We start from the raw sequence: 25,225 nt of genomic DNA, 5'->3' as shown, positions 1-25,225 counted from the left end.
CAATAAACCCATCATAAGTTGAAAATATGTTAAGTTGGAAATGCATTTAATACACCTAACCTGCTGAACATAATAGCTTTGTTTAGTCTACTTTAAATTTGTTCCGAACATTTACATTACCTTACAGTTGGGCAAAATCAGCTAACACAAAGTCTACTTTATAATAAAGTGCTGAATTTCTTATATAATTGATTGACTGCTATACTGAAAGTGAAAAATGGAATGGTTGTATAGGTACTTAAAATACAGTGTCTATTGAATGTTTATTGCTTTTACACAATCCTAAAGTTGAAAAATCGTAAGTCCAACCACTGAAAGGGATTCTAGGAGGGAAAGTTAAAAAATACATATAAACCAATGAAAAGCAGGACAACTGACATCAAAATGTACAGTGTTGAGTTGTACATTCATAGTAAAATATAGAGCATGAAAGCTATTATTATTATAATTTTTATTTTTTCTTATTTTATTTAATTTTTGAGATGGAGTCTCACTTTGTCACCCAGGCTGGAGTGCCCGGGCATGATCTTGGCTCACTGCAACCTCTGCCTCCCAGGTCAAGTCATTATCCCACCTCAGCTTTCCAAGTAGCTGGGATCACAGTTGTGTGCCAACATGCCTGGCTAAGTTTTTATATTTTTGGTAGAGACAGAGTATCATCATTTTGCCCAGTCTGGTTTAAAACTGCTGAGCTCAAGTGATGCACCCATCTCAGCCTCCCAAAGTGCTGGGTTTACAGGCATGAACCACTGCACTCAGCACAATGTAATTTTTAAATAAAACAAAAACCCGGCCAGGTGTGATGGCTCACGCCTGTAATCCCAACACTTTAAAAGGCAAAGTGGGTGGATCACCTGAGGTCAGGAATTCGACACCAGCCTGGCCAATATGGAGAAACTCATCTCTACTAAAAATACAAAAATTAGCTGAGTATGGTGGCGCACACCTGTAATCCCAGTTACTCGGGAGGCTAAGGCAGGAGAACTGCTTGAACCCAGGAGGCAGAGGTTGCAGTCAGCCAATACTGCACCACTGTACTTCAGCCTGGGTGAGAGAATGAGGTTCCATGAAAAAAAAACAAAAAACAAAAAACAACCCACAATTTTGGAAGATAGAGTTAACAGATGGTCTGGGAGTGTTCTATCCTTAACTCTGTGGAAGCTTAGATAACTGATTTTCATTTTTGCACAAGCTAGGGCCATGCAATTTATGATTTGAAATTTAAGATCCCAAACCTCCCTGGAGAACTTCAGAGTTAGTTTGTTTACTAACGGTTTTCATTCAGATTAATCAAATACACAACATGGCTTGGCTATGTAAACAGAGGGGCATAAAAACACCCTACTAAGAACTACTACATTGAGAGCTTCCAGAAAACAATTTTTTTCATATAGATCCACAAATGAAATGTGTCCATGTGTGAATAAGGGTTCTGAGGAGGTTGTGCCTGTATGATTCTTGGGCCCTTAATGCTTGCTTGTCCTCTCTTTCTCTAGCCACACAATATCTTTTGCTATACAGTTTATATTGGTATGCTCAATATAGTCTTGTGAGTCATTACAAATACCCAAATTTGTGCAGTCTTTTCAAGAGGGTATTCATTCAAAGAAATGTTAAAAGAACTAGAACATAATTTAAAAGGTCTAAAATAGACATTAAAATTTTAAAAAAAGAAACCCAAGCAAATAGTGAATTAAAAATCTGAACTTCTGAAAATACCAAGGAAGAAGAAAGCTGCTTTTGAAACTACTAATAAAATAAGGGAAATAAGAGAGAAAAGACTAGTTAGTGTTAGATAATGTAAACACAAAATTAGGAGAAATTAGAGTTATTGAAATAATAACTACATGTGCCTCTAGGCCAATGAGTCTAATTGATAATTTCCTAGCAAAATACAATCTAACAAAATTGACTAAGGAAAGATGGCAAACTTGAAAAGGTAATCACCATAAAAATGCAAAGGGGAAACAGTAAATAGGATGCAAATATTAACTGCCACATTTTACCTAAACTTTAAAGAACAGATTATTAAATGTTACATTGAACATTCTGGGGAATAAAACGGTGGAAATTTTCTCATTCTCTTTACAAAACTAGTACAACTTTGTTTTCAAACCTGAAAAAGAATGATAAAGAAGAGATCAAGCCTACTTACAAATAAAAACATCTTAAATGATACAACGGCAGAAAAATTTGAACCATGTAGTTAAAAAATACATATATAATATCTCTTTCAGTAGTTAAAAATCCTGCTTGATGGTTTGCAGTCAGAATAACTGACACTTGACCAGCCTTCTTACCATAATCAATCAGAAAATTAGAAGACTATATGAATAATCTTTTCACTTATGGAGAATAGGAATCACAATAATGTACTCTCTGCACAAAGGGATAAAGATAAAGTGAAGTTTTAAATTACCACATATTATTAACTAAAGACACTTTCCAGGCAATAACATACTATGGTGATTTAACTAATTTGAGGAGTTAGAAATTATACAGAGATTTTAAAAAGCTAAGGCAGCTACAAACTGTAGAGAATAATACCAGGAAAATATGGCACTATATACAGGAAGAAGTCCATGCTTCTAAAATGGCATCCTGTTGAGTTTTTAGCTCTATATTAAGTTGCACAATCTAGTGTGATACCCAGGCAAATGACAACTTCTTGTGGAAAAAAAGATTACTGTGGAGGTGTGAAAAGAATCAGTCTCAATTTCACACAAGACTGGAAAATATTTCCTAAATGACTAGTAAGAGAGGAGGGACTTGGTTGAATGTCTAGCACATCTTATAGAGACCCCAGAAAATTCATCTCCATTTAGGAGTACTGAAGGATCCATAAGGTAAAACTGACATTATACATCCCATAACAACATTTAAACATAAGCCTTAAAAAATCATGATCATACATAAACCTGTTAAAACAAAATTCTTCAGTCTTTGAAAGCAGACAAAACTCGACAATAGCATAGCAATAAAACTGTCCGGTATGCAATAAAACATGTAATACATGGAAAGAAAGAAGAAAAGAAGAGATATAACTAGGAAAAATATTAGTCAACAGAAATAGATTGAGAAATAGCAAAAATGACAGAATTAACAGGATAGACCTTAGAAACATTTAATGAGGGACAGAGATGTTAAGATAGAAAAAGAGCCAATAGAACTTGTAAAATAACTCATTATCTGAGATTAAAAACTTACTGGTGTGATTTGACACTACAGACAAATAAAATAATCTCAAAGACATAGCATTAGAAACTATACAAACTGAAGCATGTGTATTTTTAAAAGATTTATAAGTAGTTAAGAGAGGCTCAGTAACCTGCAGGAAAGTATCAGGTGATCTAATGTAAGTTTAAATTGGGGTCCCAGACTACAGTCAAAGTGAAAGAATAAATTATAAAATCAGCTAGACAAAAGCATCTAGTCAATTACAAAGAAAACGTCATTAGAATAACACAGCAGATTTCTCAGCAGAAACTTTACAGGCCAGAAGAGAATGACATAAAATATTCAAGGTTTTGAAAGAAAAATTCTGCTGGCCAAGAATTCTATATTTAACAAGATTAAGCTTCACAAATTAAGGAGAAATAAAGTTTTTCCCAAACAAGCAAATACCGAGGGAATTCATCACCACTAAACCAATCCTATAAGAAATGCTCTGGGCTTGGCGTGTTGGATCATGCTTGTAATCCTGGCACTTTGGGAGGCTGAGGCAGATGGATTGCTTTGAGCCCAGGAGTTTGATAACAGCCTGGGCAACATGACAAAACCCCATGTGTACTAAAAAAAATGCAAAAACTAGCTGGTGTGGTGGCATGTGTCTGTAGTCTCAGCTATTTGGGAAGCTGAGGTGGGAGGATGGCTTGAGCCCAGTAAGTGGAGATTACAGTGAGCTGAGATCATTCCACTGCACTCCAGCCTCATTGACAGAGCTAGATCTGAAAAAGAAAAAGAAAAAAACAAAAAAAAAGAAAAGAAAGGAAAAGAAAAAGAGAAGAGGAGAGGAGAGGAGGGGAGGGGAGGGGAGGAAGAAAAGAAAAGCTAAAAAAAATTCTAAACTCAGGTGATAGTCACCATTATGAAAACACACAAAAGTACAAAATGAGTGATGTGGTTTGGATGTTTTATCCCCTTCAAATATCAGTTTCAAATGTAATCCCCCAGTGTTGGAGGTGAGGCCTGGTGGGAAGTATTTGGATCATGGGTGCAGATCCCTCATGGATGACTTGGTGCCCTCCTTACAGCAGTAATGAGTGAGTTCTTGTGCTGAGTTCACATGAGAACTGTCTGTTTAAAAGAGTTTGACATCCACCCACTGCTGCTTTCTTACCATGTGATATGCCTGCTCCCCCACTTCACCGTCTGCCATGAGTGGAAGCTTTCTGAAGCTCTCACTAGAAGCAACGCTGGTGCCATGCAGAACTGTGAGAAAAATAACCTATTTTCTTTATAAACTACCCAGCCTCAGGTATTCCTTTATAGCAACACAAATGAAACACAGAAAATTGGTACCAAGAAGTAAGGCATTGCTATAAAGATACCTGAAAACAGGGAGGCAGCTTTGGAAATAGGTAATGGAGAGAGATAAGAAAAGTTTGAGGGCTCTGGCTCTGAAGAACACAGGAAAATGAGGAAAAGTTTGGAACTTCTTAGAGACTGGTTAAATGGTGGTGACTGAAATGCTGATAGAAATATAGACAGTGAAGTCCAGGCTGATAAGATTTCAGATGGAAATGAGAAAGTTATTAGGAACTGAGCTAAAGGTCACACTTGTTATGCCTCAGCAAAGAGCTTGACTGCATTGTGTCCATGTCCTGGGCATTTGTGGAAGGTGGAACTTAAAGAGTGATGTCTTACAGTATTTGGCAGAACAAATTTTTAAGCAGCAAAGCATTCGAGAAATGATGTGGCTGCTTCTAACAACCTATAATCAGATATTGGGGCAAAGAAATGACTTAAAGTTGGAACTTGTATTTAAAAGGGAAGCAAAGTGTAAAAATTTGTAAGGTTCACAACCTGTCTTTGTGATAGAAAAGGAAAGGGTGTTTTCAATACAGAAATACAAGCAGGTTGTGGAGCAATCACTTACTAGAGAGATTAGCATGACTAAAAGGGGGCCAAGTGTTAACAACCAAGACAACGGAAAAAAGCCCTTGAAGGCATTTCAGAAGTCTTTGGGAAAGCCCCTCCCATCACAGGCCCAGAGGCCTAGGAGGAGGAAAGAATGGTTTTAGGGGCCAGAAGCAGGAAACTGATCCTCTGCTCAGCCTCAGGACACTGCTGCTCACATCCTGGCCACTCCAGCTCCAGCCTCAGCTCAAAGGGCCCACGTACAGTTTGGGATGCCACTGTGGACATTGCAAGGCATAAGCCTTGTCAGGTTCTATGTGCCGTTTAGTCTGCAGGCTTACAAAATGCAAGAGTGAAGGAGGCTTGGCAGCTCCATATAGATTTCAGAGTATGTATGACAAAGGCAGGGTGCCCAGGCAGAAGCCTGCTGCAGGGCTGAAGCCCCTGCAGAAAGACTCTAGTAGGGCAGTGCCAAGGGGAAATGTGGGATTGAAGCACTGACACTGAGTCCTCACTGGGCACTACCTAGTGGAACTGTGGGAATAGGACCACTGCACTCCAGATCCCAGCATGGTACAGCCACCAGCAGCTTGCCACCTCAGCATGGAAAAGCAGTAGGCATTAGACTCAAATCAGTGACAGAAGCCATGGGGGTTCCACCCTGAAAAGCCACAGTGGTGGGGCTGCCTAATGCCTTGGGAGCCCACCCCTTTTATTAGTGTGCCCAGGATGAGAGACATGGAATCAAGGGAGATTATTTTGGAGCTTTGAGATTTAATGTTGGCACTGCTAGGTTTTAGATTTGCATGGGGCATGTTGCTCCTTTATTTTGACTGTTTTCTCCCTCTTGGAATGGAAATTCTACCCAATGCCTGTACCACCATAGTATCTTGGAAGTAATAACATGTTTTTGATTTCACAAGCTCATAAGTGAAGGCAATATACCTTAAATCTCAAATTAAATTTTGGACCTTGGACATTTTATTGAATTAATGCTGGAATCAGTTAAGATTTGGGGGGACTATTGGGAAAGGATGATTGTATTTTGCAATATAAAAAATACATGAGATTTGGTGGCCAGTGGCAGAATGATATGGTTTGGATGTTTTGTCCCCTCAATATTTCATGTTGAAATATAATCCCCAATGTTGGAGGTGGGGCCTGGTGGGAGGTGTTTTGGTCATGGGAATGGATCCCCCATAAATGACTTTGTGACCACTTCATGGTAAACAGTGAGTTCTCACTCTGAGTTCTGATTGTTTAAGAGCGTGGCACCCACCCACTGCTGCTTTCTCACCATGTGATATGCCTGCTTCCCCTTCACCTTCTGCCATGAGTGGAAGCTTCCTGAGGCCCTCAGCAGAAGCAATTCTGGTGCCATGCATGTATAGCCTGCTGGGAGCCAAATCAGGAAGGCAATGTGATTCACAACAACCACAAAATGAATGAAATACTTAAGAATTACCACTAACCAGGGAGGTGCAAGATCTCTGCACTGAGAATTACAAAACACTGCTCAAAGAAACCAGAGATGACACAAGCAAGTAGAAGAAGGTACTATGCTCATAGATAGGAAGAATTAATATTGTTAAAATGACCATGCTGCCCAGAGCAATTTACAGATTCAATGCCATTCCTATCAAACTACCAATGGCATTCTTCACAGAACAAGAAAACATTATTTTAAAATTTATATGGAACCAAAAAAAAGAGCCTGAATAGCCAAGGAAATCCTAAACAAAAAGAACAAAGCAGGAGGCATCAACCTGAATTCAAACTGTACTACAGGTCTACAGTAACCAAAACAGCATGGTATTGGTACAAAAATAGATACATAGGCCTGAAACCATCTGATCTTCGACAAAGCTGACAAAAACAAGCAATGGGGAAAGGATTCCCTATTCAATAAATGGTTCTGGAATAACTGGCTAGCCATATGCAGAAGATCAAAACTGGGCCCCTCCTATACAGAAATCAACACAAGATGGATTAAAGACTGAAATGTAAAACCCAATTTATAAAAACCTTGGAAGACAACGTAGGCAATACCATTCAGAACATAGGAACTGGTGAAGGTTTCATGAAGAAGATGCCAAAAGCAATTGCAACAAAGGCAAAAATTGACAAATGGGATCTACTGAAACTAAAGAGCTTCTGCACAGCAAAAGAAACTAGTAACACAGTAAACAGACAACCTACAAAATGGGAAAAAATATTTGCAAACTATGCATCTGGCAAGAGTCTAATATTGAGCATCTGTAAGTAACGTAAACAAATTTACAAGAAAAAAAAATCCCAATAAAAAGAGGGCAAAGGATATGAACAAACACTTTTCAAAAGAAGATAAACATGCAGTCAGCAGCATATTTAAAAAAGCCCAATATCACTGATCATTAGATAAATGCAAATCAAAATCACAATGAGATACCATCTTGCACCAGTCAGGATGGTTAGTATTAAAAAGAAAAAATAATAGATGCTGGCAAGGTTGCAGAGAAAAGGGAACATTTATACATTGTTGGTGGGAGTGTAAATAATTCAACCACTGTGGAAAGCAGTGTGATGATTCCTCAAAGAGCTAAAAACAGAACTACCATTTGACACTGCAATCCCATTACTGGCTATATACCCAAAGGAACATACACCATTCTATCATAAAGATACATGCATGTGTATGTTCATTGCAGCACATTACTCACAATAGCAAAGGCATGGAATCAACCTAAATGTTCACCAATGGTAGACTAGATTTTTAAAAATATGGCACATATATACCATGGAATACTATGCAGCCATAGAAAAGAATTAGATCATGTCCTTTGCAGGAACATGGATGGAGCTGGAGGGCATTGTCGTTAGCAAACTAACACAGGAACAGAAAACCAAATCCGCATGTTCTCACTTATAAGTGGGAGCTAAATGATGAGAACACATGGACACAAAGAGGGGAATGACACTGAGGTAGAGGGTTGGAGCACGGAGAGGATCAGAAAAAATAATGATTGAGTACTAGTACTAGGCTTAGTACCAGGGTGATGAAATAATGTGTACAACAAACCCTTATGACATAAGTTTATCTGTAAAACAAACCTGCACATGTATGACTCAGCCTAAAATAAAATATTTTCTTAATAAAGAAAATAACTATTTGCCCATTAAAAATAAAATAAAACAACATAAATATAGAAAATAACTATATGCCAATTAAAAATAACATAAAAAAGAACAATAGGGAAAGATAATTTTTTCAATACATGTTGTTGGGAAAATGGTATGTCCACAGGCAGAAGAATTAAATTGGACCCCTACCTCACATCATATACAAAAAACAACAAAAAATGAATTAAAGATATAAATGTAAGGCCTTAAGGCATAAAATTGTAAGAGAGAACATACAAAGCTTCTTGATGTTGATCTAGGCAATAAATGTTTGTATATGGCACTAAAAGCACAGGCAATAAAAGCAAAAATAGAAAAATGAGATTGCATCAAGTTAAAAAGTTTTTGCATTGCTGTAAAACAATCAATAGAGTGAGAAAGCAACCTAGAGAATTGTATAAAATATTTGTAAACCATATATCTGATAAGGTGTTATTATCCAAAGTATATAAAAAACTGAAACAACTCAATAGTAAAAAAAATTATTAAAAATAAAAATACAATCAAAACCACAATGATATACCACTTCAGATCTCTTAGAATGCCTATTATCAAAAAAGTAAAAGACAACAAGCATTGGCAAGATTGTGAAGAAAAAGAAATCCTTGCACATTGTTGGTAGAAATGTAAATTTGTACAGATATTGTGGAAAACAATATGAAGGTTCCTCAACAATTACCTTATGATCTAGCAATTCAACTTCTGGGTATATATCCAAAGGAAATGAAATCAGTATGTTGAAGAGATATCTGCACTCTCATGTTTACTGCAGCATTATTCACAATAGCTAATATATAGAAACAAATGTACATCAACAGATGAGGGGATAAAGAAAGTCTGATATATACCAAGAGATAGATCTATCTGTCTAAGTAGATGTATAAATAAACACAGATACACAGACAGACAGACAGATATAATACAATACTATTTAGCCTTTCAAACAAAGGAAATCCTGCCATTTGTGACAACATCAAAGAACTTGGAGAACATCATGCTAAGTGGAATAAGCTAAATGCAGAAAGACTAAAAATGGCATGATTTATATGTGTAATATAAAAATGTCAAGCTCATAGGAACAGAGAATAGAATGGTGGTTACCAGGAGTTACAGGGAGGAGGATATATAAGATGGAATAAGTGTGGAAGATCTAATGTACAACAATGTGACTATAGTTAACAATATTGTGTCATTAAAAACTGCTAAAAGAGTAGCTCTTAAGTGTTCTTCCGCCACCGCACACAAATAGTAACTACGTGAAGTGAGGATATGTTAATTAGCTTGCTTGTGGTGAATACTTCACTGTATATACACATATCAAGTTGTATATGATTCTCTTTGCCTTAGGATGGTGTTACATCTTGATTAGCCAATTGTGAGTCAAAAATATTGTAAGCTGAGAATGCATTTAATACCCCAATAAACCGACAGTAAAGTTGAAAAACCCTAAATTGAACCATTACAAGTTAGGGACCATCTGTACCGTCAATATATACAGTTTTAAATTATCCACTATACCTTAATAAAGTTGTGGTGTGGGAGAGAAGCTGCTGTAAAAGCAGAACACAGTAAGTATAAGGATATGAGTACAAATAATTTAATTTTTTTTTCAAATTTTTGTTGTCAACATTAGTACAAACAATAAAAATAACAAAAAGAAAACAGGAAATTCCTTCTGATCCTTCATGTCTCAACGCAGTCTGTTTCTAAATTATAAAGGCTTCTGTGATGACCCTAGATAGGTCTATGCATTCTCTTTCCCATAACTTTCTCAGCTTTTACACATACCCACTTCCTTTATTGCTTTTATCATATTGGGCCATGACTGTCTTTCCAAGTATACTGTAAGAGCCCTGAGCAAATATTGTGCCATTTTTCCTTGAATGGTTAAAACTTAGCACCATATCTAAGATGAAGCAAAAACTCAATAAATGTTAGTTGAAAGAATAAATAGAATGCAAGATTTACTCAATAATTACTGCTGATATTTACCTGATTTGCAGAGATAGCTTGATCTCTTGGTTGGTCTTCCATCCCAATCAGCATTTGTCTCCTTCTACATAATTCACAACAGCAAAACAAATAGATCCACAAAAAAAATTTTTAGGACTCAAACATCAACTATTATTTCTATATTTATAGTACAGAAATTTAAGATTTTGAGAATTTCTCTTTAATGTCAATTTATAAGAAATGCACATGTTTTTATTATGTTTATATTACAGGTATTATTTATAGAATTCAAAGTTCATAGTTGTATCAAAAGTTATACTTAAAACCACCTACACGTTTGGTAATTTGCTGAGACTTTAGGATTTAGCATATAGTTGTACTTTCATCTAACACATCTAAGATTTAATATGGATGGCAATCTAAGATTTAATATGGATGGCAATGCTGATAGTGCACACATTACCCTAAAAAAGTCAGTAATAAAATTTAGACACTGTTTTTAAAGGAGTTTTTTTTAAGTTAAGGGCATAGCCTTTATAATATTTTGGCCAATATGACTCCCAATGTTAAAGCTGTTAAAAATTTTTTTTTTACTCTTAGCATATTTAATGTGGCTATTGATATAGTAGAACAGTGAACTAAGCCTGATGTACATTTGTCAAATGTTTATTATAAAACTGCACTACAGAAAATCGCATTGCGGTAAACATACTACATTTTAGGATTTATACATAATTTAGTGTCTCAATTATTATGCATTCTAGGACACGGAAAATGATGCCACTTTCTACCCTAGTTATGAAGAATTCTTTTGGAAATAATTTAGTAAATTGCTAGTTTATTGAAATCTGTTTCAAACCACATTAATTCCCTAGGGCAGTTGAGCTAGTTAATACTATACTAATAATGAAACCAAAGATACATGTTTAGCTCCTATAACAAGTTGGCAACCCACAGAGAAAATCTATTTCATGTCCAAAAGCTATACCCTGAATCTTTGCTGATATCTCTCGAACAGCAGGTAACTGATCACTGGTCAAAAAGTACTAAATCATTACTGTACAAGCCCAGTCAAAGAAGTTCAACTTTATACTTCCTCTAAAAGTTGCAGATACGTACCATGAACTAACATCTTGTAGCTTACATTTAAGCAGACTGTTCAAGGGCTATTAAAATGTTATTATTGTATGACTAATTTCAGGGAATAAAGTTGTTTTGTATGGTTACATAAATCATGACATTTTATACCAATTATGACCATAAGATCAAAATAAACACCTTTTATTGTGTTTGTATTTGGGGTAAAAGAACTGCTACATACCTCTTCTTTTGAAGGATCCAAAAATGCCTGTGAAACTCTGGAAAAATTTCTCGTGGGTGATACCTGAGCTGAAATAATTGAACCTTGGCCTGAAATATTTATAACTCCTAGAGAAAGAAGAGATAACTTTAAATATGAGAAGTTGATATTGCTGGGACAAGGGTTAATACTAATTTACAGCATTACTCCAACATTCTCCCTGCTCAGCTGCTACAGTGACTAGAATTGCCACAATCAGGGATTTATTTGAGTCAAGGAAATATCTCCAAAAATAACATGTCTTTTTTGATGTTTACTGCCTACAAATTTCCAATGGTTCCCATTGCCTTCAAGGATAAGCCTGAAATCCTTATTTAATGTTTTATGCCAGCTTAATCTTCTGCTATAACCACAGCCCACTGCTAGAATGAACTGTTTGCATTTGAGTAATTAGGCAATGAAAAATCATTTGGATACTGAAATAAACAAAGCTGTGATTTAGGAAGATTGTTTCATAGAAAAATGTATAGTGGGTTAAAAAGAGGAAGATGAAATTGGAGGAAGGTTACTGCAATAGTGAAGAATGGAGAAAACAAGGGTAGGAGCAATGGGAATGGAAAAAAGTGAAGATCAAAATAAATTAAGGAAGTAGAGTAGACAGAAAATGTGAACTTTTAGATACAAAATATAAGAGGAAGAGTCCAAGGCAACTTAGGTTTTGTGCCTGGGTGAAATAAAAGGGTCAGGAAGATGATGATGAATTGAGTTTTGTATTAAATTTGAGGCGATCCTTAGCCACTGGAGGAAGATGTCTCATGTTTTCTGTATGCATATGTCAGATATGTATGTGAGTATATTTAGTGACTTGCATAAATATAACAAGGCACACAGATATTGGGTAATGAATATTTCATTTAAAGACAAATGGGAAACAAAATGTATCATTTGTTGGAAATTAATGGCAGTGAAATATGGAAACAATCTTGGGGACAGTTCTCTGTATTCCAATCTCCTGAAGCCAGTATGCCAGCATCTTTATCTGTAACTACAAACAGCTACAGCAGGGACCCTATCTTTTCCACACTTTGCAAATTCCAAAAGGCACACTCATCCATCAATCACTCAAATATATGGGCTAATTATAATATTTATATTCATAAAAAATTTATATCAGCCTTAATTTTTTAGAATAAGCATATTTTTATAATCAGATACAACAACTTAAAATATATAATAAAACTATAATTGCATACCTAATAACAGAAAAATTATGACTATTGTGTATTTTCTTACCTCTATCGTCGAAAATACTCGAGTTTTTAGATACCATCCCATCTCTCTACATGGTACCACATTAAAGAGAAAAAATTACATTAGTAACTGTACTTCCAAAAAAGATTCTGCCTTCTATCAATTAACCAATTAATACAGATGTTTTCCCTCTTTTAACCTGTAACTCATAAAAACTGTTTAGGTAAAATACATATCAACCTCCTAGGATACCTTTCATATAATCTCAAATTTAACTAGTTCAAAACTGAGTTCAATATGTAGCAATGTATAAACTTACTTCTTCTCCAGTCTTCCTACTTTGCCTTAAGGCATGGTAATACATGCTGTGGTTGGTTCTAAGAAGTTTAGACTCATTCAGTTTGTCTCAGAGAAATCCAATCTAATCCATTTATACCCATTCCAAACCAGTGTAATGCTTATTAAAAACACTGTTTAGAACCAAAGTAAAATTCATCATTCCAGGATAATTTTATTGAAATAGTATTTTTCTGTGTCTCTTGCCTCACTAGACAATGAGTCTTTTAGAGGAGCAATTATGTCTTATTCTTCTTTTTATCTTATATTACCCAATTTCTTATATTTAATTTATCTTATATTACCCAATTATTGTTTTCCTTCATTCTAGCTTAGTACAACACCTGGTCAATAGTATATGCTCAATAAATGCAAGCTGTCGTTATTATTATTGCCAAATGTTTGTTTGGGTTATTTTCTGCTAAAATCCATAGTGCGTTTAGCACAAAGCTAACTCAACATTTTCTCTGCCAGGAAAATGGATCAGGTTTCATGAATAAAACTCAATATCCCTAAACAATCAGTACTATGCTGCTGAAGGACAGAGTTCATAGAAATAAAAGTTAAGTAGATAAATTAATAAATACAACACCAAACTTTAAAGCATAATTGTATACCTTTTGATTTATACCATTATCCTGTGCATCTGCCTGATAAACAACAGAAGTTGAGTTTTTTTTCGTAAAATTAATTGAACTATTTTGACACTGATGAGCAGCATTTGCTGTATGTCCTAAAAGTAAACAAAAGAGAGAGAAACTATAGTTTCTTTTTTTAACAGCTTTAGGGAAGTACAATCAAAGTACAATAAATTGTACCTATTTAATTATTTAATTGACTTTGAAATATGTATCCAACTGTGAAACCATCACTGCATTCAAGATAACATGTCTATTATCCCTAGAAGTTTTTTCATGCAACTTTGTAATCTATCCATCTCTCTGCTCTCATACTCCAACAACACTGATCTATACCACTAACTCAAGATTAGTTTGCGCTTTCTAGAATTTCATATTTCCCTGGCTTCTTTCACTCATCACAACGTTGTTGCATGTATCAATGGTATTGTTTTCCTTTTTCATTTCTGTGAAGAATTCTACTGTATGGCTATGCTATAATTTTTTATCCACTTACCTGTAGATGGACATTTGGATTGTTTCTGGTTTTTATAAATAAATAATTTATTTATTTTACTTGTTTATATTATTTTATTATAAATAAATATAAATTCTATTTTATTATAAATAAAATTTATAAATAATACATTTCTATGAACTTTCATGTACAGGTCGTGTGTGAACACATTTTTTTTTCATTTTTACTGGGTAAATACCTAGTAGCTGAGTGACTGGTCACATGGTAAATATAGGTTTAATTTAAATAAAAAGCCTAACCAGTTTTTCAATGGGGTTGTACCATTTTACATATCAATCAGCAGTGCATCAGAGTTTCAGTTCTTTCACATCCTTGCCAACATTTAGTAAGCAGAAAAATAAAGATCAAAGTAAAATTTTTAAAAAAAATAAAAAGAGAGAAAGAATGAAATAAAAAACTGGCTCATTAAGATATTTAGTAAGTAATAAGCCAAAAACAAATAAGGCCACAAATCAGCAAAATAGAAGCTACAGATAATTACTAAATGAAATAATAAAGAAATACATGAAAAATGTATGCCAATAAATTTGAAAATAGATACAAGGAACAAATTCTCTGAAAAATCCAAATGGTCATGTCTCATAACAAATAAATAGATAATATGAACAGCCCTGTAGCAAAGAAATTGAATACGAGGTTTAAACCATTCCACAAAAAAGCTCTAGACTCAAGTGACTTTACCTCTGAATTGTGCTAAACATTTAAGCAAGAAATTATGCTAATTCTACACAAACTCTTCCAGGAAATTGAAGAAGAGTGAACATTTTCTATCTCATACTTTGACATGAGAATCACTTTGATACAAAATATACAAGGCATTATAATAAATTAAAAATTTGTTCAATTCCCCCATGAGCAAACATGCAAGAATTACAAAAAAAACAAATAAATATCATGTATAATATATAATACATTATAATATATAACAATATTATTATTATACTGACCATTATATTAATAATATATTATAGTAATATAATTATATCATAAATATAGTAAATTATAATTTTAATAATTATTTATATTATAAATAAGATAATTATCTTATATATTATACACCATAAACAATATAATATAAATATATGTGAATATATATTTCTGTATAATATAATTTTAATAAATATAAGTATATAAAAATATGTTAATAATATTATAATAATATGTAATAAAAATAATGCATTATGAATAAGTAGAGTTTATCCAAGGAATGAAGAAAATCAAAAGTAATTTGATTCATTCAAAAAATCAAAGTAATTGGCTGGGCACGGTGGCTCACGCCTGTAATCCCAGCACTTTGGGAGGCCGAGGTGGGTGGATCACAAGGTCAGGAGATCGAGACCACCCTGGCTAATAACATGGTGAAACCCCATCTCTGCTAAAAATACAAAAAATTAGCCTGGCATGGTGGCGGGCACCTGTAGTCCCAGCTACTCGGGAGGCTGAGGCAGGAGAATGGCATGAACCTGGGAGGCGGAGCTTGCAGTGAGCCGAGATTGTGCCACTGCACTCCAGCCTGGGCGACAGAGCAAGACTCCGTCTCAAAAAAAAAAAAAAAAAAAAAAAAATCAAAGTAATTTATAATACTAACAGAAAAAAGGAGCAGATTCGTGTGATTATGTCAAAGACGCAGAAAAAGTATGATACAATTCAACACCAATTCATGATAAAACTTCTTAGTGAACTAAGAAAAAAGGGGATGTCTTTTTCTAACAAAGGCTATATTTAAATATCTAGAGCTAATATCCTAATTCATATGTATCACTTTCCCTTATGTTTTAGAAGAATATTAAGATGTACACAATCACCATTGCTGTTCAACATTGTACTGGAGGTCCTAGACAGAGAGAAATAAATGAAAAGTGAATACCAACAAAATCTCAGCAAGCTATTTTGTAAAAATTGGCAAGTTGTTTTTAAAATTTATATAGAAATGCAAAGGCTCTAGAATAACCAGGTCAACCTAGTATAACAACTAACATTGGATAACTCAAACCGCTGAATTTCAAAACTTATTATAAAGCCACAAAAATGAAGAAAATTGAGGTATTTGCATAAAGACAGATACATACATCAATAGAACAGAAGAGAATGTTTAGAAATAGGCCCAGCTATCAATGATCACTTTATATTTTCAAAGTTGCCAGAGCAACTAGATTTGTACGAGATAAGCTAGGATCTTCCTGTCTTCCCAGGTAGCAAGGAAGCTATCAAAGACCACTAGGGTTAAGCCAAAAATACCTCTAGAGCTATAACAAAGTCACTTCCACTGGCCTGAGGTGTTACAACATGAAGACAATGAGGATGAAGACCTTAACGATGATCCATTTTCACTTAATAAATAGTAAATACATTACATTTTCTCTTCCTATGACTTTTTCAATTTAATAACATTTTCTTTTCTAGAGTTTACTTTATTGTAAGATTATAATATATAATACATATACATAATATGTGTTACTCAACATTTTATGTTTTCAGTAAGATCAATGGTGGGCTGTTAGTAAGTTTCTGGGGAGCCAAAAGTTAAATGTAGTTTTTTTTACTGTGCAGGGGGTCCTTGCTTCAACTCTCACCCCTTGATGTTCAAACATCAACTGTACTTCTAGTCATTCTATACATAATCACCCAAACATGGAAACAACCCAAAATTTCAAATTTCTTTCGATTGAAGAATGAAAAAACAAACTCTGGTGCATCCATACAATGGAAAGGAACAAACTATTGACACATGCTATAACTTGGATGAATTTCAGAGGTATTATGCTGAGTAAAAGAAGCCATTTTTATAAAGTTACATAATGCATGATTCCATTTATATGATATTCTCCAACAGAAAATGAACTATAGTCATGAGAACATACTACTATTTGATAATAATCCCAGAGGTAACATAACTAATAATCCCAGAGGTAGTTGGAGGAAGGAGGGTGTGACTGCAAATAAACAGCATGAGGGAGATTTTTGGAATGTTGGACTGTTCTACATGTGATTGTGATATTGGTTACATAAATCTATACATGTGTTTATACATGTAATTGTACAAAATGTTCCATTTTGCTTTAGGGTAATTTAAAAACCAAAATAAATGCCTTGAGATTTCTTCTGGGAACGAAAAAATACAAAGACAAGCTAAGAAGCTGGAGCAGAAAATTGACTTTGAACTCTGCTTGGAGAATCACCAGCTGCAAAACCGTGTGGGACAAATTTCTCTTAAGAGTATAGAGGATGTGACACTATACAGAGTTCACACTCATGACTCAATGAGGAAATGGAAACCAGGCAGACCTGATTATGGTGCGTGGGAAAGAGGAGCACCTCTAAAAACATATGATGACTTGTGATGTCACTACTGTGTACTTTTAAAATTCACAAAAAGACTACAATGACACATACCCTTCACTGAGACAGGAGAGTAGATATATATAACCCCCTCCACCCAATTCTGATATGAATCACATTACTTTACATTTCATCTTTCAATAGGATATTTCTCCCAAACATGCTTAATTAAATTTACAGGTATGTTCTCCAGACAATTGTCATGATAAACCGGTATCGCAGTGAGGCTAAAAACAATATTTTCCATTGACCATCATTTCCTGAAATGTCACTGAGATTCTTTGACAACAGTAAGATTAGTCTGGGATGCATTAAACACCAGATTTTTACAGGATCAGTTTGCTTGAGATAACTGCTTGAGAAATTGATAATTTAGTTTTATTGTCTACATTTAGTATAAGATGTAGAGCTGGTATTGCCATAAATTTGCCAGTTGTAAATAATCCTTTGGTATGTTGTAAAAGCTGAACTTTAAAAATGGGACCCATGAATTTTGGAGTTAAATTAAGTGAACCTCAGTGATTCTGAGGCAGAAAGACATTCTAGGCTAAGGCAACCCTATCTTTTCCAACATTTCTGACTCTTGATGAAAACTAAGCAAATTGCATACTCGGGAAGAAAAGATTTTAAACAGTATTTCTTTTATTTTTTAACCAATAAGGCCAAGAAATTTAACATTTATATGTTAATTTTTTCTTTGAAATTTAATAATGGGAGATTAGTTATACTGTTCAGTTTTTGAACAGTCATACTCTGGTAATATTTTTTGGAGGATTTTTATGTTGTAATTTGGGCTTATAGTCTTTCAGTGAGCTCTAATGAACAACATGAAGTGACATAACATAAGTTAAAAGATAATAAAGTGATGTTACAGTAAAGGCCACAGTGAATCTGGAGTAAATGTACTTAATTTCTGACATATTTCAGAGTTTTCTGAGATTATTTTGAGCAAAAATATTTTCTACAAGTTGGTAGGCATGCTGTATTATTATACATTTAATAGTAACAGAACCTTCATTTAATTTTCTAAAATAATAATATAATGTCAGGTTCAAAACAGTAAATCAATTATCTAGTTATCAAATTCTAAAAGCAATAAAGGCCACATAGCTCTTGATAAGCGTCACTCAAAATCAGTTATCTGACAAAAAGAAAACAGGATTTGTCTGCACTCAAGTAAAAGAAGTCGTTACAAAACTGTCTTTCCCCAAATCATTGTTTAGTATCTAGTGTTTCTTGTCACAATATTCAATTACCATGTGTTTCTTTACATGTATTCTGGTCTCCATCAGGATAAACTAACATTATATCTTCAGAAGTCTTCTTTTTATTCTTTGGAGAAGCTTAAAGAAATATAATAAAACATTTATTTTTACTTATGATGATGACAGAATTACCCAAGATAGACTACTTATACTTTTATGCCCAAGAGGAGCTGAACTATATGCTAATCTGTATGTGGGATTGTGAGAGAAACTGGAGAAGATAGACAGATGTGAAATGGGAGAAAAGACAATTCTTGAAATATTATCCCTTAATATTAAAAGATACTCTTGGAGGGATAGAATGTTTTTCTAGCAGAAAAGGAAATCTGCACCTGGCGCAACTGAAACATGTCATTTTCCATCTGGGTGCATAACAACATAGTGGCTGGGCTGAAGACTCAGCAGTCCACAGTGACTGTTGTAATTCCTGGATATGCCTTGCTGCCTGGCATAAGCAAATGCACATATATATTCCCTTCTTTGTAATAAATGTAATTATAGTTTTGCTTTTCTAACTATTAAGGTGGCAAAAGGTCCTCCCTGCATGTGTGCTCAAGGGGTTGTTATTAGAGATGTAAACTATGAGAGTGATCTGTTTCCCCATTCACTGATCACTGAGCAGATTCTTCTGATATTTCCTTTCTTTTACTTTCTCTGTCCCACTAAAAGCTGTCTACTTGTTGGAAGATAACAACATTACCATAGTGGTATAATTCAATTTAATTTGTGCCATGTATATTCTTTCTATTCTGACTCTTTGATAATATAAATTAAACTCATTTACATACTACTTCTTCTTCAACAGTGTATTTAAATAACAAATGTTTAAGCTACATAAATTATTCCTACTATATGAGAAAGTTAATGAAGATGTAGGAATTTTTATAGTTACTAAAGTGATTTCATATCTGAGGCATATTGCTGTCATTGCCTCAATGAACTAAACAGATTGAAATAATCAATTTAGCAAACATGTACTTAGTGTATATGCATGGTGTTCTATTGAATACAAAGGTGGGAGTTTACTATTATAAATGATTAACACAGCGGGAAGTATGTAATAAGTGAATTAAAAGCGGTGCAAACTACTTGAGAGATTCACAGAAGAGGAACCTTCCAGTTACGGTTATCAACAATGACTTTTTGGTGTGTAATTTACAGTAGGGCTTAAAGCACTGTAGGATTTTGATAAATGGAGACAGTAATCAGGTCATTCTAAATTGAGAAAAATTGGATACAGAGAGGCAGAGAAGTCGGAAAGGTAACGTGTTTTAGGAATGATCGGTAGTCTAATTTAACTAAACAACAAAATAAATTAAGTTCTTCCTATATGCTAGAATTTTTACACTCTTTATAGGAATTATCTAGGAGTATTATCTTTGTTTGCAGATAATGAAACTGGCTTAGGAAGGTTAAGGAATTTGCCCAAGCCGTAACATCGCTAGAAAATGATGAAACAGGATTGGACTTCTACAATCCAATTCCAGAGCCTGTGCATATCACCACTAGATCATAGCTGCCATCTTCAAGGATGTAGTGTAAAATAAAGTTAAAAAGTTAGGTAAAGACTGAACTCTAGATGCTGATAAATGCTTGCTGAAGCAGTCTGAGTTTCATTTAATAGGTAATAGTTTTAAGGGTGGAGGAAGAAACCATGAGAACAGAGTTTTAAATGTAGCAAGCAACAGTACAAAATGGATTTGAGGCAGGTAAAAAGAAGACTCAACAGAGGCTAGTTGGTAATCTACTGGAGTGACACAGGAAAGCTCTGACCTAGAAATGAGATTGATGAGATACTATGACAATAGCTGCGTGGAAAATAATCAGTTTCTTTCCTGGTACTACACAGTCAAAGATAGTTAAAACAAGTCTACATTTTTGCATTCTGGCCATGAAATTTTATCTAATATCGAAGAGAAAAACCCATTGTAATTTTATAATGTTATAAATAAAGGAAGTTGATAGAGGCTGGGCATAACAAAGCCATTCCTCCTTTTAAACTTTCTTCATTTTTTTTTTCTTCATTTATTTCTTCCTTCTTTTTTTTCCTAATTCTGTACCACCTCCCTTTCTTACCGGTTGGCAACATAATAGAACACCATGTTGGTATATAATAGCAGTTATCTTAGCTACAAGTTTGTATCATTTTAGTAGTTATTTTAAATATAGGGAGGTTGGTTACAAATGCAGTACAGGCAAGACTGTCTCCTGAGCCAACTGATGAGATTGTTATAATTTGTTATCATTGTTAGATATATGCCTTCTTTTCAACTTGAACTGTAATATAGAAATGCCTAGAACAATGTCTGGCACAAAGGGAGTAACAAGTGTAAGTACACAGAGTATTACACAAGGATTTTTACATAGATAAGCATTTCCTACTTAGCTACATCATCTTTTAATGTTCTCACATTCACCATGTGTTCCATCTTGACCTCTGTATTTAAATGTATTTTTTCCCATATCTTCTCCTTTAAAGCCAGTATCTTGCATTTTTTGTAAATGATAAGCCATTTTTTTTTCTAGAAGATCTTGTTTCTACAGTATTAAAGAAAATATATTGGTTAATATTAACTTGCCATTTAGAAATGTAAAACAAATCATTTAAAATGTGACAATATTTTGAAAATGGATAATCAGTCCTGTCTTGATTTGTAATGTTACAAAAATAAGAGAGTAGTAAGGGGCAAATTTCAATTTGTGATCAAACACAAAGAATATATTTAACATGTATGCAATTTACCTTTCTACATACCATCAGAGAACTAATTCAGTTTCTGATCAGACAGGGTATCTTATCCATACCTGTCCTGGTGAGTTTAAGTAATTTCTCAATCATCTTGAATTGGAAGATTCCTGAGGGCTTAACCAAATATCGCTCAGGTCTACCAGAGGTAAACATAATATAGTACATAAAATGTGACTTCCCTTTGTGAATTTCTGGGCTAGTATTGAATGTACTAGAAAGAAGATAAATCCATACAGAAAGAACCCCAGAGATTCTTAGAGGGTTCTTGCAGTATTTAGCAAGAAAATGGATTAGCATATGTAAAAAAAAAAAACTACACAAGACTACAGTAAAGATCTTCCTAAAGGACTGGAGAAAACAGTCACTGGAACCTATCTAGGGATAGAAAACATGCCTATTCCCCATATAAATATTTCACTGGAAAGCTACACTGGAAAAACCTCATGAGTCATGTCATAGGGCATTGAGTAGAGTACTAAGATGGATCTTAACTCAGTAGTAGGAAATAACTAGCCGCAGATAAAACATGGCTCTCACCCCACCAGCAAATCATAAAAGGCAAGACCTGTACAATCAAATTGTTTCCAAAGAAATTATCTACATCCAAAAAGCTAGAGAATATTTATAAGAAGATAAAAATACTTAGTATACAAAGTAAAATTCATGTCTGGCATCCAATCAAAGAATACTAGGCATGTAAAGAAGCAGGGGAATATGACTTATAAAAGAAGTAGATCGATCAACTGAAATTGACTCAAAAATGACACAAATGTTGGAATTAAAGATAAGAAACAATACAGCAACATAATTGCAATTTGTATATAAACAAAGTGAAGAAGAGATATGGCAGATGTAACAAGGTCCAAAAGCAATTTTCAAATATGTGAGATGAGCAATACCATGGATGTATTAATGGCAGTGTAGACATTGCAGAAGATTAGATAATGGGAATTCAGCAACAGAAACCATCCAAAAGAAAACACAGAGAAGTGAATAAATGAAAAGATTTCAGTGAGATATGGGACAACTTCAAGCAGCCTAATATGCCTGAAGAGAGGAGAGAAAAGATAAAATAAATATTACATAATAATATCCTAAAATGTTTCAAATTTGATGAAAACTGTAAACCCACAGGTCCAAGAAGCCCAAAACACCAATGTATAGAAAACAAGAAAAATTTCACCAAGTCATAATAATCAAATTTCTCAAAACTAGGGATAAAAAGAAAATTTTTAAAGTTACGTAGTTTCTCTACGTAACATAATTTGTTACGTAGTTTAAAGACAGTAGATTTCTTCTTGGAATCAATGTAGAGAAGAAAGTGAAACAGCATCTTTAAAGTACTAAAATAAAAAAAATAGTCAATGGTGAATTCTATACCCAGTTGATGTTAACCAATATATACTCAAAAAAAAGTTTTCAAAAATAAAGTGTAAGTCTTTTGCAGACATACAAAAGTAAGTTGGACTAGGAGCAATGTAAAAGAAAGCCCTTCAGACAGAAAAAAAAAATGATAGCAGATGAAAATATGAGTATACAAAAAAAGAATGAAGAGCATAAAAATTTTTGAATATATGGCCAAATATATGACTTATTTACATCATGATAAAAGATAAACGATTGTTTAGACAAACTTAGCAATGTATTGTGGGATTTATTACGTATACATATATAAATAAAATGAACGACCAAAATAGCATAGAGGCCAAAGGGAAAAAAATAAAGCATAATATTGTAAGGCTCTTATACTATATGTGAAATGGTATAATATAGTATAATAACACTTGAAGAGCTACCCTAATAAGTTAAAGACATATACTATAATCCTTAAAGCAACTGGTAAATTTCAAACAAAGAAGAAATATACAAAATAGATACAAAGGGATCATTAAAAATCAAAAGAAAAAGGCAGAAAATGAAGAAAAGAACATAGATGAGACAAATAAATAAATGAGATGACAGACATAAAACTAATCATGTTAATAATCGCACTAAATGTAAATGCTACAAACACCTCAATTACAGGCAGTTGTCAGATTTGATATGAAACCAAAGCCCATCTATATGAGTAGTAACCACACACACACACACACTCACAGAAAAATAAAGACCCAAATTTGTTCTTAAAAGTAAAACACAAGAAAATAATATGCCATGCTAACAGTAATCAAAGTAAAGCTGAAGTGGCAATGTTAATACTACATGTAATATTAGAGCAAAGAATAATAACAGAGGAAAATAAAATATTTTCATAACAATAAAAAAAATCAAATCACCAACAGACATAACAATTCCAGCCATTTTTTACCTAATACTGAGCTTCAAATAAAACAAAAACTGAGATACTAGACAAATCCAAAAATTTAGTCAGAGATTTTAATAACTCTTTCTCTCAATAATTGAGAAAACAAGTATACAGAAATTGAGCTAGGACTTAGATTTGAACAATTCTATCAATGAACTTGATATCTAGAGAACAGTTATAAAATACTTCACCTAACAACAGTAGAAAGAATTTTTTTTCAGGTATACATCTGTAATTTACCCAAAATGACCAGAGTTTGGGATGATAAAATAAGTCTCAATATATTTAAAAAGATTTGGGAAATAAAAGTCTTTTCTCTGACCACAATAAAAGTAAATTTGAAATCAATAACAGAAAGATCTTGGACACACTTCAAATATTTAGAAGCTAAATGACACATTTTTAAGTAACCAATGAATCAAACATAAAATTAAAAGGGAAATTAAAGTATTTTGAATTGAATAAATATAAAACATCATCTATCAAAAAAAAAAATCTGGGGACTCTTGATAGACCAGTGTTAGGGAAGAACTTAGAGCACTAAATTTCTGTATTAGAAAAGAGGAAAGGTCTTGAATTAATGACTTCCACCTAAAAAGAAAAAGGTATTTAACAAAAAGATCAGAACAGAAATCAACAAAATAGAAAAAAAAAAACAGAGAAATTCATTAAAACTAAAAACTAGCAGTTTGAGAAAATCAGAAAAAGAGAAATAAGAAGAAAAAGAAAAAGCAACTCTAGCCAGGACTGATAAGGAAAAAAGAAGTTACAAATTACCATATCAGTAAGGAAAGTGGGTGACATCACCAGGGTCTAGAAATACTCAAATGATAACAAAGGAATGTTATAAACAACTTTGTCAATAAATCCCACAATTCAGATGAAATGAAAAATTCCTAGAATACACTATCAAAACTTTTAAAAATAATGTTTTGAATAGGTATATAGTTAAGTATCTCCCCACAAAGAAACCTCATACCCAAATGTCTTCACTGATAAATTTCATAAAATATATAAAAAATAAACAATACCAATTCTAAAATAACTTTTTCAAAAATCTGAAGATGGAATACATAGAGATTTATGGTATAAGGCCAGCATTACCCTGATACCAAAATCAGAGAAGGGTAGTGCAAGAAAACTATATTTTGCACTAACATCTCTAGTGCAAAATTCTAAACAAAATGTTGGCAAATTTAATACAACAATATGTAAAAATGATAATACAATCAGACCAAGTGTATTGGTTTAATGATCTTTTGTTCAGGATTCATTTAACACTCAAAAATCAATTTGTGTTATCTACTAAGCAATGAACCACAAAGGAAAACCTA

At 33.6% G+C, this 25,225-nt stretch overlaps 1 protein-coding gene across 2 annotated transcripts in view; it reads right to left on the bottom strand.

Moving 5' to 3' along the window:
• The window catches only part of FSIP2 (fibrous sheath interacting protein 2), an 88,984-nt gene that overhangs the window by 51,792 nt on the left and 11,967 nt on the right, over positions 1-25,225 (bottom strand). For both annotated transcript variants that reach the window (XM_054549572.1, XM_054549574.2), the window contains exons 8-13: positions 21,249-21,375; positions 18,829-18,915; positions 13,696-13,811; positions 12,785-12,830; positions 11,513-11,619; positions 10,231-10,294 (exon numbers count right to left, since the gene is read on the bottom strand). In XM_054549572.1, the coding sequence (XP_054405547.1) occupies positions 10,231-10,294; positions 11,513-11,619; positions 12,785-12,830; positions 13,696-13,811; positions 18,829-18,915; positions 21,249-21,375 (547 nt within the window). The remainder of the gene's footprint in view (positions 1-10,230; positions 10,295-11,512; positions 11,620-12,784; positions 12,831-13,695; positions 13,812-18,828; positions 18,916-21,248; positions 21,376-25,225) is intronic.

Source organism: Pongo abelii, chromosome 11 (genome assembly GCF_028885655.2).
Source record: "Pongo abelii isolate AG06213 chromosome 11, NHGRI_mPonAbe1-v2.0_pri, whole genome shotgun sequence".
NCBI lineage: Eukaryota > Metazoa > Chordata > Mammalia > Primates > Hominidae > Pongo > Pongo abelii.
Note: the sequence above shows the minus strand (reverse complement) of the source record. Positions and strands in the feature narration are given on the sequence as shown.